This window comes from Spermophilus citellus (assembly GCF_964194105.1).
Source record: "Spermophilus citellus genome assembly, chromosome: 1".
In the NCBI taxonomy this organism is placed as follows: domain Eukaryota; kingdom Metazoa; phylum Chordata; class Mammalia; order Rodentia; family Sciuridae; genus Spermophilus; species Spermophilus citellus.
In genome coordinates, this window is record NC_138182.1 from 39,177,187 (window position 1) to 39,191,315 (window position 14,129).

Here is a 14,129-nt window from a genome sequence, read left to right on the forward strand (position 1 = left end):
TGTGGACTCCTTTCAGTTTGTATTTGCACTGGATCGAGTTCCTAATCTGGAATTCTCTGATCTCTACAGTCTGAATTAGTGGGCTTTGGGGAGTCTTACATTTTGTGTATATAAATGTGCATTTTCTTGAGACTGAGAAGCAGAGCATCAGATTGTAAGCTCTTCATGAGCAGGAGCTGTACCTTACTGTATTGCCTGGCATGTGTTAGCCATTGGATGGTAGATGTTTGTTGAACCCCAGGAAACAGTATCTCCTAAAGGATGCAGTAAGAAGAAGGTTGGTTTTACAAATTTATAGAAAATAAAAGGTAGAGGGGATATTGGGTATGGTGACTCATGCCTGTTGGCTCAGTGACTCGGGAGACCGAAGCAAAAGTATCTCAAGTTTGAGGCCATTATCAGTAACTTAGTAAAGTTTCAAAAATAAAAAGGTCTGGGGATGTAGATCAGTGGTAAAGCACCTCTGGGCTCCTCCCTAGTACCCCCCCCAATACCCTCCCCAAAACAGGAGGTAGAGGGATCTGAGATGTCTAGCTAAGGTTGGTGTGTTAAAATGACACAATTAGCCTATTTTTATAGGTATTTTATCATTTTACAAGGCGGAATACCTGTAATGGAATTTATCGAAGATCCATGCTGTGGCCTTTGAGGTAATGGAGGACAAACTTCATAATCTATCATTTAGGGATTGAAGTTGACCATTACGTCTTACATTTTCAAAATGTATCCTATTTTTGTTTGGGGTTATGTTTTGATTGTAAATATTTGATAAGGGCAAATGTAGCTGACTTTGCAGCCTGACAGTAGTAGATGGAAGACTAATCAGGATAAACTGTTTCTAGTAGAAAATGGAGGTAGCAGTTTTCTTCCCTACCTTCCTGTGACACCTTGAACCTCTGTATTAGAAATTCTGTTTCTTTAGATTCCTTTTCCATCCCATGATATAATTTTACATTGTATCAATGCTTTTTCCTCTCCATTTGGCAATTAATTCCAGAATCTCCCCTGTGTGTGCCCACATTCCTCTTTGTTCAAAAATTCCATACCCTGTAGTAGGACCTTGCTGTCTCACGCTGATCAGATCAACCTGGATGGAGACAAATATCTTGGAAATTTCCTCCCTTCAGTTAAAATCTACCCCAGAAGTTTTATAGGAAAAGCCTAATGCCACTTCTACTCATAGCAGCCGACTGTTTCCTTTACTAATTTTCATTTTTCTTATGTTAACTATAAACACATTTTGAAAACTGTTCCTTTAGAGAGACTACAAATAATATGTGATTCCCTGGAGCCTGTTGCAGTATGGGCATACTGCCAGCACTCAAAGTACACGTTAAATGATTGAATTATATTAGAAACAGCTCACTGTGAAGAAGTGCTTTAAAAAATATCTGAAATCCCATAAGTGTTACATATTCAATGTAAAAAAGAAAAATTAGAGAATTGAGAAAAGATAAGAGATAAATGATTACTTCTTTCTATGGTATACTTTTAAGCTTTTGATATGAGTATCATATTAATTATAATTAATTATAATTGGTTAATGTGCCTTTACTTTTTATTTCCTTAATACTATAGAATATAATAAGTCAACTATAGAGTACAAGAAAATCACACTTTATATATAGGTGTGTGTATATGTGTGTGTGCGTATATATATACATATTCATATATGTTTATATATATAAAATGTTGATTGAAAGCTGCTAATGAGTCAGATTGGAAATTAACTTCAAGAACTAATTTTGACAACACTAGGAAGATGAAGGCTACCTGCTTCTCATATTTCTTGTTTTCTATAAAAAGTGATTGTGGCTCTTCCATGTCCCCTTTGACAGGCTAATTTTGAAGGAAATGTACATAAAAATGTGTGGACTCAGTAGTTATAAGGATTTTTTAAAAATCCAGCTGGAGCCCTCGCATTATGAATGCATCATCAAACTTTCTCCGAGTTTTATGAAGGACTTGAGGAATGATTGTTTAAGTATCCCCAAATACAGACCCAAATAAATATTGACATCAAGGGAGAAAATGGGAATAAAATATTAAGATAGTTCAGTACCATATCATAAAACTCTTGAAATGCTTAGTATTTATACTGATTCTTTTTAGGAAAGCCTACATGTAGTTGAACGTGATGAGAAATAGTTGGCAAGTATTATTTATTTTACCAGAGCAGAGAACTCTCCAAAAAACCTTACTTGCTGAGCAACTTCCGTCTACAATTTTGTTTGGGTGGGAAGCAATAAGTATGGGTACAGGACTCTGTGACGGTGGTTTTGGATCTGAGCCTTGGAAAGCTTAATACCAAAGCTAGACGGTTAGCATTATATCTTCTCTTAAAGGGCTCAATTAAGTTTTTCCAGATCTATAGGTCATGAAGTGTTTTTTTTTTTTTTTTTGTCACAGGAGAAAAGCACCTTTTTCTCATATGATAGAACATTTATATACATTCCCCAAAATAAAACCTTTTATACTTGAAATGATATAAAGTGAACTATAGAATTATGGTTTGTGGGTTTTGTTCTGCAATCAGCAACAACTTTGGACAGAGTTAGGAGTGGTGGGTGATCCTGCTCCCTGCCCCCAATCTGGAGTATATCTGAAGGTGGCTATGACACGAGATATCCTGTCTTCACTCAGTCCGAGTTGGTCTTCTACACAACTATTAGTATTTGATTATTTTAGCTTTGGAATTTTAATGCTAGGTAAGTACTCTAAAGGTCTGCATTAGAATTTTTTAAATTGCGAATATTAAGATCATCAGTTCTCTGTTACTGAAGAAAATATGTGGAGAGAAAATACTTTTTTTCAGAGTGCATATAATGGAAATAATTTTAAACATTTAAAGATATGGAATGAAGCCGGGTGAGGTGGTGCACACCTGTAATCTCAGCATCTTGGGAGGTTGAGGCAGGAGGATCCCGAGTTCAAAGCCAGCCTCAGCATACAGTGAGGTGCTGAGCAACTCAGTGAGACCCTGTTTCTAAATAAAATATACAGTAGGCTGGGGATGTGCCTCAGTGGTTGAGTGCTCCTGGGTTTAATCCTCGGTACCAAAAAAAATATGGAATGAATATATAATTAGAGTTTTTGATTTATTGTAATTGCTAATTACAATAGATCTGATACTTTTTTTTTTTTTTAGTTGTAGATGGACACAATACCTTTATTTTGTTTGTTTTTATGTGGTGCTGAGGATTGAACCCAGTGCCTCGCACATGCTAAGCAAGTGCCTTACCACTGAGATACGGCCTCAGCCATGATACTTTTTTTGATTTGCTTTAAAACTACTTTATAATAATTCACCACAGAATGTCACAAGATTTAGTTTCTGATACCAGGAATATTATATGACACTTCTCCATTTTACATTCTTTCCACTTCCCTATTCCATTTCCTTTTATGATGAATTTTTATCATCTATTGGCTAAATAATCCATAATCTATTTTTATTCTCTCTTGAACTTTAAAAACTCTTTTGGTCAAATGATTCTTTGTTGGGATTGCTTTATATAATAGCCCACCAGTCCTGTTATAGTTGTGTTATTACTTGGCAAAGAGTTATACTTTCTTGTTTAGTTGCAGAATATGATGAACAGATCATGCAGGTTTTTATGATATTGAAGTGTGGCCTTGCCAAGCATGATGGCACATGCTTATAATCCCAGTAGCTTGGGAGGTTGAGGGGTTTGCAAGTTCAAACTCAGCCTCAGCAACTTAGCAAGGTCCCTCCCTAAGCAACTTCACAGGACCCTGTCTCAAAATAAAGGGCTGGGGATATAGCTCAGTGGTTAAGTGCCCTGGGTTCACTCCCTGGTAACACCCCTTCACTCCCCAATAAAAAAGTTGTGGTCTCATCAGGATGTTTATCTAAGTGACCTCCCAAAGGTTAACTGACTCAGGCCTTGGTTGGTAAGCTAGTGCGGTAACTATGCCACTCTCTGAGGCAAATGAGCTTGCAAGCTCAGATCTCTTATCTCCTAATGCATTCATATGTGTGCCTTAGCCAAAGTTCAGTTATTTTATTAAATTAGATTTATATTGTTTTCAGTATTCTGTAATTTGACTTTTAATATTTGAAACTGCTAAACATTTATTAATATCAAGCTATATCACTAGTTCAAACTAATTGGTGGGGAAGGGAAGGCATTTTTTGGTATTGGGGATTGAACTCAGGGGCACTCGACCACTGAGCCACATCCCCAGCCCTTTTTTGTATTTAGAGACAGGCCTCTTCTTGTTTTTATTTTTGTTGTATGTATCCAGGATTTAGAAGAATTCTTGCTTAGCGCCTTGTCATTGCTGAGGCTGGCTTTGAATCTTGATCCTCCTGCCTCAGCCTGCCGAGTCGCTGAAATTACAGGTGCGTGCCACTGCGCCCGGCAATTTGATAGAAGCATTTTCATAAACGTATGAAGTGAATTATAATTAGCACCATTTATATACCTGTAATGTAGTATATTTAAAAAGTCCTTATGTTCAAGGCAGTTTTTGCACTATTAAAAAGTTACCCCACTTTTCATATATTCTGAAAAGATCTTGAATTCCAAGTAGTAGACTTACAAGTAATAAGGTATGATGCCAGAATTTAGTGTATTTTCTTTTCCTGTGAATTTGAAGTTATGCTATTAAAGTATAATATTTAAAGATTTTTATCTGATAAAGAACTTTCTGTGCTCATGACTGGCTACTTCTTCCCAAGCTATGTGTAAGTTAGTTCACTACTTTTGACTACTAAATAAGATAGATTTAAAATGTGACTTTTATGTACTCGTGGAAAATAATTTAGCCTGTTTTTTAATCACTGGGTTGTAATGCTGAGAGCAGTGCTCATCCTTGAATAATCATCTGAGAAGGAATATTTTTGTTGTTTTGCATTTTAGTTTTTTAAAATTTTTTTAGTTGTAGATGGACACCTTAACTTTATTTATTTTTATGTGTTGCTGAGGATTGAACCCAGTGCCTCAAACATGCAAGGTTAGCACTCTACCACTGAGCTACAACCCCAGCCCGCATTTTAGTTTATTATAATACAAATTCAGTTGTAGTTCACTGAGAGTCTCTAAGACATACAGATCCAAAGCCAGGCATCATGGTGCATGTCTGTAATTCCAGCAACTTGGGAGACTGAGGCAGGGGGATCACGAGTTCAAGGCTAACCTGGACAACTTTTTTGTCTCAAAAAATTAAAAAGGTCTAAGGATGTGGCTCAGTGGTAGAGCAACCCACTGAGTTCAATTGCCTGTACAAAAAAAAAAAAAAAAAAAAGGCTCCAGAGATTGTACTGTCAAGTATGCTTTTTTTCTGGGGGGTGGGGTAGTACTAGGGATTGAACTCGGGGAGCACTCAATCACTGAGCCACATCCCCAGCCCTGGCATCTCACTGATTTGCTTAGTGCCTCGCTTTTCCTGAAATCCCCAGCCCTTTTGTATTTTGTTTAGAGACTGGTTTTCACTGAATTGCCTAGGGCCTTGCTAAGTTGCTAAGGCAGGCTTTGAACTTGTGGTCCTCCTGGCTCACATCCCATAACCGCTGGAATTACAGGCGTGTACTACCATGCCCAGTTCAAATATACTTTGAATTATCTGGAAAATAAAACTTAGGCAGACAGCTGGCTAATAACATATTTGCTGTGGTTTATGTTTTAATTCTGAGCTTAGGGCATTTTTTGGTTAGGGACAGAGGACCCTTAACATAGGAAATAGTTGTTAGCAGAGGTCTACACTGAGAGCAAAAAAAAGAGATCCTTGTTTGTGTGGGAACTAAAATTCCCTCCTAATGGTAGCTGGAAATATAAAGTCCAGATCCTGCAGTTCAAATGCAAAGTTCCTGGTTTGGTTGAATTTGAGTTATCGACTTTCAGTATACAACTAACTAGGGGCCAAGTTATAAAAATTAAGCTGTTCTAGGGGCTGGGGTTGTAGAGCACTCACCTAGCATGGGTGAGGCACTGAGTTCGATCTTTAGCACCACATAAAGATAAATAAATAAAGGTATTGTGTCTATCTAAAACTAAAACATTAAAAAAAAATCTGCTAAGAGTTTTTAGTGTGATTTGCTTTACTATGTATATCTCGTTTCTTATATCCATTCCAGGTGCCTAATTTAGTAAGTTTTTGTTCCAACATTTGAAGGAATAAACAATATTAAGAGTTTTGTGGGGTGTGTACGGATGTGTAAGACAGAAATCAAGGTTTTAATCATTCTGGTTTCCCACTTGTATATATTACTTTTTTTCTGAATGTTGGTAGGCGGGTGACTTCCCAGTTGTCTGCCTGAAAAATCCAGTTTATTTAAATATATTTCTCTGGTGTTGACTTCCTGGTAAGTGTGTGGTGTGGAAATTACATTTCTTTGTGGCTTTAAAAATGAAGTGATTTTTATTAGAGTGCAAAAGTCAATTGGAAGTTTTGGAGATTTTTAATATTACTTTAGGTTAACCATAAATCTTTATCTATTTTCTCTTTCTTAAAATTTAGTCTCCTTAAACTAACTTCACATCTTAATTCTTTTCTCTGATTTCTTGAACATAACAAAACATGAACTAAGGTGGTTTTTGGCTTTGTACTACACTGTCTTGAGTGTAACTGGACTATGGTAACCAGGGAAGACTGCTGCTCTCCCCCACCCCGGTGTGTGGGTGGGTGAGTGGGTGACAGATCCACACTGGAGTCTGGGGAATCATCAAGGGATTTGGCTTCTCCATCAGTATTTTGGGGGAGGGTGAGCAAGCTGGGATGAGGGGTTTGTAGAGAAGAAATTAAAGTTAATAAACAAAGGCCTCTTCTTGTTTTTATTTTTGTTGTATGTGTCCAGGATTTAGAAGAATTCTGCTTTAAGTTTTGCATCAATCATTTGACAGAAGTTACACAGACGGCAGCATTTTGGCAAATGGATGGTCCTCTGCTAAAGGAGTTCATTGCTAAAGCCAGTAAATGTGGAGCCTTTAAGAACTGAAGCCCAAAGCTGCTGGGGTTTGTGTGAGTGCTTTTGGGGCACTGTTGGTGATGTGTCCAGCTTGTGCTCTACGGGTGATGTGATTCTGCAGGTAAAACCCACCAGGTTGTTTTTATCACATCTTGAGACAGTTCTCTCTAGGAATATATGAAGGATATTTGGCTTTTCCTGAGCCCATTTTAAACAACTTGTTTCCAGATATGTATATTTTAAATGTGACCTTTCTTATATTGGGGCTAGAACATTGTGAAAGGATGAAAGTTTAGCTTAAAGGAACTTTGAAAAAGGAAGTTGTTGAGAACTCTCTTGGGTCATATAGTACAACCCCTTAATATCAGGAGCTGTGATTGTGAAAAGAACACAGAGGCTCATCAGGAATTAACAGTGCTGACTAGCAGGGCAGGGGGCCGGGTAGGCGAAGTGCTGCTGTTAGTTGCCGGTCAGCACCTTAATGTAAAGGACGGTTAGAATTGTGTGAAAGTATGGTTGGTGTGTATTCACTATTGATGGCTTTTTAAACTTCAAGATATATCAAAAGAATATTCCATTTAACTTATTTAATGTTGTTAAATCTACTGAAGTAATTGAGTAAATTTCTAGGTTAACCAGGAGCAGTAATATAGAATTATCCATGAAAAATTAATAATGAAAGAATCTTTGTTTGGATAAGGGTGAATGTTTTATTAATTAGAGTCTCTGCTACTTATCTCATGGTTTGTCACTATAGTAAGGATGAATTTGAAAAATGGGATTTAAATCACCCCTTCACCTTTTCCCCTGTAAATGCTCACTCATAAGAAAAAAAATGACATATTAATATACTCTTGCCTTCCTGCTAGAGCTGCTAAATCATCAGATCTGCTATGATGACTTGAAGAAGTGGTCTTACAATCACCTTTCTTATAAGGAGTAATGGAATTTGCTTCATTTATTTTATCTAGGCCAAATTCCATCACACACTGGCTTATTTGAAACTTCATTGTCTTTCAATTTGGGATTTTCCTCTCTTAATTGTGTTAGCTAATACTATTTAGCAGAATTGAATTTAAAGGGATCCCAAGATCATGTTTTTTCAACAAAGATCCTATACACAAGATAGAATTATTATCTTTTGGTCTGGTTATGAAATGTGACTCTGGGATATAACAGTGTTCACTTTTATCACATGTTCATTGAGCTTGCTTTAAGAACAAAACTTTGTTTAGCTCTCTGGTCCATGGACTCTTGTCCATTCGTGTGAACTCTCTTAGTTTCCTGCTTAGAGAGGACCCTGTGAACTTAGCGCCTGAATTTGTTTTCAGAGCTACATTCGTAAGAGAGAAAATGTTGCAGCTACTATTTTAGCACTGTTCTTAAATAAGTGTATTAGGGTGAATGGAGAGTGAAGCTCCAAAGACAATTGTTGATAGGCAAAATAAGTACAAACCTTAGAAGTCCCATCCCTTTTTTCTGGATCATATCACAAGTGACTGAAGCCCAGTAAATTAGTTAAAATTAGTTCTGCACCATGATAGAATTTTTCTTTCTATATTGATGAATGCACATTAATTTGGCTATAATGGGTAGTATTTCTAACAATTACTATTCTGTAGGATTATGATTTGAACAAAATAAGAACTTCAGTATGTTTACTATTGCTTACTTGAAAAAATTTCTTCAAAAAGCACAAGATGAAGTGGTAGATCCAGATCCATAGATAGTTCGTTCATTCAGCAAATATTTACCAAATTCCTAATACAGGTGAAGAACCACTTCTCAGATTACTAATTTGTATGAGTGTGTATGGTAGTGAAGAGAACATGTCCTTCAAAAAGTACTTGAGTATTTTTTTTAAAATATACTCTTATTTTTCTACTACTTGGTTTTGTTAATCATAGCGGGAGATGGAAACTGTTCTTTAAATTGATTTTTATTTCATTTGATGTAATAACGGAAGCCAAAGTGTTCACATTTCTTAAAATATCCCTACTGTACTCTTGGACTTCTTACTGGAACAATGTTTGATACTCTAGTATACAAGTGGTATTTATGTAATGTTTAAAATGATATTAATAAAGTACTCTGATAAGGCAGGCATCTCTTAGAGTTGTTTTTCCCCACTTAGAAGTCTGCAGTATGCATCCTCGAGTAGGAAATTTTGATATGTGGGACATTATGGATTAACTTGGCTAACTGAAACAAGCCAGTCACAAAAAGACAAATCCTGTGTGATCGTATTCATAAGGTTCATACCTGGAATAGTCAGGTTCAGAGGCAGAAAGTGGAAGGGTAATTGTCAGGAGCTGGGGAGGGGAGAATGAGTTGTTTGAGTACAGTTTTAGTTTTACAAGATGAGTTTTTTTTGGATGAATGTTGTTTGACGGTTGTACAATATGAATTTATTTAATGTTACTGTATACTTAAAAATGGTTGAGATGGTAAATTTTCTATTACAAATATTTTATCACAGTTTTAAAAAATCAGTAGTAAAAATCTTAGCTGGTAGAAGGCTAGAATAAGAACTGTGAACATGTTCATTGCTTGATTCTCGTATCCACACAGAAATGCTAGGAACTTTATTCCTGTTGAAAGATAGTACAATTGAACTGTCATGTCTGAATCCTCTTGGGACGCTCATAAATGAAAGAAAGAATACCTCTTGCCAGGGGCATATAAGTTTTTAGGGGAGGGGAGATAAGGTTAGGAATTAATGACACAATAAGATATGAATATTTTTTCATAAGAAAAAACCAAATAGGGTTAATATGACAAGCAGTTGTTCTGAACAAAGATCGTCTTGTGCAGAAGAGGGGAAAATGGTGCTTTTAGCTCATTTCTAAAACAGGTATAAGTGGCGTGAGCAAATGCTTAAGAAGTTGGGGCTAATGAACCTTCTAGAACTTACCATAAGCAAGTTTGTTTGGTTAAAATGGAGATAATGAGCCAGTGACTATTAGTCAAAAATTACCATCCAAATGCCAGGCACTGTACCCTGTGCTTCATACCTTTTCTTATTTAGTAGTCACGTTTTGTCTCATAAAGTGAAATTAGGCTCAGATCTATTCAGTGATTTGATTACGGTGTTTTAGTAATGACAGGGTGGAAGCACCCTCAGGTCTGTTTTAGCAGTTGCTGACTTTATGACCCCCCAATATAGGATGCTCCATTGTGCCAAATAACCTACTGTGAATGACAGATTAAATTTGAAAGTAGAGACAATGCTTTTTAATAAAGATCATGACTTCAAAATCATTAGTCACATAAGCTTTGCTTTAAGATGTCATAGTGGGACAGGAAGCTAACATTAGTCTCATCTAGACCAGGGGAAGTCTTTATTCAGCAAGGCTTGGATGGAATAATCTTGGCTTCTGCACTTTTAAAAGGTCCCCAGCTGATTCCAGTGTGCAGCTAGATTTAAAACTACTGATTTATTTAGTCTTTTGTCCTTAGGTAATGATTTGGACTAGACCTGCCATTAAAATGGGAATGGAGTGTCTTTTTCTATCTATTTCATAATCTTTCTTCAACAGATGTTTTTGATTACTTATGCTTGGGGGACTCCATTCAAACCCATTTTGACATGCAGCATGGTAGTGATTCAGAGAACTTCAGTCCGGTGTGATGGCACACACCTGTAATCCCAGCCACCTGGGAGGCTGAAGTGGGAGGATTGCAGATTCAAGGTCAGCCTGGGTAATTTTGCAAGACTATCTCAGAAAAAAAAGGTGTGTGTGTGTGGATGGGAACTGGGGCTGTGACTCTGAGCTAGAGTGCTTGTAGCCCAGTATTTGCCCCTCACACCATCCCCCCCAAAAAAGGTCAGGGGATTTAGAACCATAAATGGGAGAATGACAGCAGTCAGTGGTGGTATGGGCACAAAAATCTGAATTGTGTATTGTTAGACTGAAAAAAACTTAACTATTATTTTTCTTCATTCTTATATATTCCCACTTCTGTTCTTATTAATAGCCTTGCTTTAGATTTTGGTGTTTCAAAAATGATAAATGGTCAGGGGGGAATGGGGGAAGAGGGAAGGATGGGAATGGGAAAGACAGTAGAATGAATTGGACGTAACTTTCCTATGTTCACATATGAATACACAACGAGTATCACTCCATCATGCACAACCACAAGAATGGCAGTTACACTCCATGTATGTGTGATATGTCAAAATATATGCTACTGTCACGAATAACTAAAAGGAACAAATTTAAAAGGAGATGATAAAATGGTCATATAATAACTGGCTGAAAAGAGATTTCTAAAAAGCAGACTGACATGAAGACAGGTAAATCTGGTATAAGTGGTACATACATATCTATTACTATCTGAGAGCCATTATGGGCTGAAACTAGTCTCAAAAATTATGGATTTTGATGCATTTATTGTACCAATGTTTCTTGAGCAGACTAAGTGCTGGGAATATGACAGTGAGCAAAACAGCAGGATAATGGTGAGAAACCACAGAAATCATTTCTGCTATCAGAGATCCTATACTCTCATGGTGTGAAGTGAGATGTAGCTAAACTGGGAAGTAGTATGAAGGAAAAGTAATCTCAGAATAAGTGGAATACTGTTACGAGTCCCATCCAGTGGGCAAAGCCAATCAGCAAGAACTTAAGAGCTGGTGGGGATATAGTCTGGGCCCCAGAGAGGGATGGGCTGAAGGTGTGTGGCTCTTGGGCTGGGTTTCTGGTTTAGGGGCTACTTGCAGTTTCACCTGACCACTGGCTTAAGAAATGATGGTCTTTAGGAAGACAGAGAGGATTCGGAAGTGGAACTTGACCTGAGGTCTCTGTTTTCTTGAAAAGAGCATAAGGTTTGTTTTAAATCCTGAAGTAGCTCAATGTCTTCCTTCAGCTGCTGCCGCATTTCTTCAGATTCATGAATTTTATTCTCTATTGCTTTGAAAAGAAGAATAAAGTGACTTTAGATTATTCAGTGGTTTCATGAGAAATAATGTGCTGTTTCTAGCCTCTTTCACTTGCAAGTACGTAGTCCACAATGCTTGTGCCTTGAGTGAAAAGACTAGAGTATTGTGAGTAGAAACTGGTTTCTTTCTGATGGCTTCCTCTTCTCATTCAGGATGGGATTCCAGCATTTATCACACATAAAGCTGATGAGTTTGTGGCAGAAAAAATCCCTATTGTTTATCTGTGAAAACTTGAACACTTACATAACTCACTTGCTATGCTATGTGCATTTGTTGAAAGTTGATAATTGGAGAGAGAATGTGGCTAGGATAAGGGCAAATCTTTCATAAAGATGCATCCAATTAATGTTATATAAAAGCTTTTTGTTTTAGAAGTAGATTTTTATTGTGGTGTAAGAAGATACTGTTTCATAAGGCTTCATAAATAAGACAATATAATTTTAAAAGCCTTAAAATTTGTTTTAAAATACATCATCTTCAGAACAACCACACACCTGCAATTAACTATATACATTATTAAGGCTAAACTAAGCTAGAGAATATCAAGTGTGGTGTCAAAGTTGAGCCTTTTCAGCTGGTTCTCATGCAGTTCCAAGTGGTGTCTCCTGGTGCCCTGCATCCCTGCATGGCACTATAACAGATGGACTCCCAACCATCCCACCCAGTGTGACAACTGACAGGTTCTAAACATGTAACTGTGTCATATGAAAGAGTAAGATAAGTCTCCCATAAAAAGATTTTTAGAAGATTTTAAAGGCTACCTTAAATAAAAATGAGAGATACTCTTATTAGCAGACTGAAAGATATTATTTGGGGTAAATTAAAAAAAATTTTTTTCTTGTTATAAATGTAGTAAGACTACAAATAGAAATGTATAATGTAAAATTCAAGTGTGAAAGTTGTGTATGTTTAGATAGGGATATGAACTATATGTTTTCTCAAGGAAAACCTAGTGTCTTAGTACCATTTCCTGACAAAAACATCTATAGGGCACTGTCTTGTGCAGGGTCAGGGGCAGCCATTCACATCAAATTACCTGAGAATCTGATCCCCCACTCCTCCCTGGGAGGTGCCTTGCACCACCTGCCTCCTGTGTGCAGCAGCCTTGACAAAGGTCAGATCACAATCATAAGTAGAAAGCCTTGAAGGCTTGAGCTTTCAGTCTGTGAGCAAGACTCAACAAGTGATTGGTCTCCCTCCTTTCAACTGAAATACCCCAAGTTTCTCTTCTACAAAAACATCTTGACTATTCTTTCTTTCTTTAATATATTTTAGTTGTAGGTGGACACAATGTTTTACTTTTATGTGGTGCTGAGGATGGAACATGCTTCACACATGCTAGGTGAGCTCTCTACCACTGAACCACAACCCCTCTAATTTTTTTTATGAACTTTAGAATTATCCACAATGCCCCTCATAAGATTAGATTTGAAGAGATTATATTTGTTGGGAGAACTAAACCTGACATTTTTTTATTTTATTTTATTTTTTTGTACTGGGGATTGAACCCATGGGCGCTTAACCTCTGAGTCACATCCCCAACCCCCGTGTTTTTATATTTTATTTAGAGACAGGGTCTTGCTAAGTTGCTTAGGGTCTCACTAAATTGCTGAGGCTGGCCTTAAACTCATGATCCTCCTGCCTTAACCTCCTGAGCTGTTGGGATTATAGGTGTGTGCCATTGTGTCACACACCTATAAGGCCTGTTGTTTCCTTTCTAATGAGTTTCTTCTCATTAAACCCTAAAGTATTTGTATATAGGAAATTTGGAAAATTCAGCATTAAAAGAACAGACAAAAGAAATTACTACAATCCAATACCTATAAGAAACTGCTCTTTCTACTGAGTGCTGTTTTCCTGTGTGTGTATATATGTGTATATATTTGTTTTTTTCTTCTGTGCCTGTCATACTGTTTTTGTAATGGGCTGTGCTATTTTCATTTAATAAAACAACATTCTTAAATGAATTTTATTACCTGTATAGCATCATACTATTTCAATCTATAAAAGTTTTTGTAACTCACATACCTGCTTGAAAATTTACAAATGTGTCTTCAAACAATCTACAGTCAAAAAGTGAAGTCCCAATTTCTTCATACTCTGGAGAGAGACAAACATTTTCAGTATTGATTTTAAATAATTCATGTGTGCAGTTACACTTCAGAAAATAACCCAAAACAGGAACTTTTGGAAATGTAAAATCAAAACCTGGGGTGGGCAGCTATCTGTGCTTTTAACAAGTCCTCCACATTGATT

At 36.9% G+C, this 14,129-nt stretch overlaps 2 protein-coding genes across 6 annotated transcripts in view; one reads left to right on the top strand and one right to left on the bottom strand.

The window, feature by feature from the left end:
- The window catches only part of RCBTB1 (RCC1 and BTB domain containing protein 1), a 41,540-nt gene extending 32,507 nt beyond the window's left edge, over nt 1–9,033 (top strand). For 4 of the 5 annotated variants that reach the window (XM_081306529.1, XM_081306527.1, XM_081306528.1 and 1 more), the window contains exon 13: nt 4,270–6,814. In XM_081306529.1, the coding sequence (XP_081162655.1) occupies nt 4,270–4,419 (150 nt within the window). In that variant the 3' untranslated portion in view covers nt 4,420–6,814. The other variant, XM_081306530.1, reaches the window with a different exon arrangement.
- LOC308655960 (histone-lysine N-methyltransferase SETDB2-like) overlaps nt 1–14,129 on the bottom strand; it is a 93,323-nt gene that overhangs the window by 10,766 nt on the left and 68,428 nt on the right. The window contains exons 22-24 of the mRNA XM_081306464.1: nt 13,902–13,973; nt 11,727–11,844; nt 9,194–9,522 (exon numbers count right to left, since the gene is read on the bottom strand). Of these exons, the coding sequence (XP_081162590.1) occupies nt 9,405–9,522; nt 11,727–11,844; nt 13,902–13,973 (308 nt within the window). The 3' untranslated portion in view covers nt 9,194–9,404. The remainder of the gene's footprint in view (nt 1–9,193; nt 9,523–11,726; nt 11,845–13,901; nt 13,974–14,129) is intronic.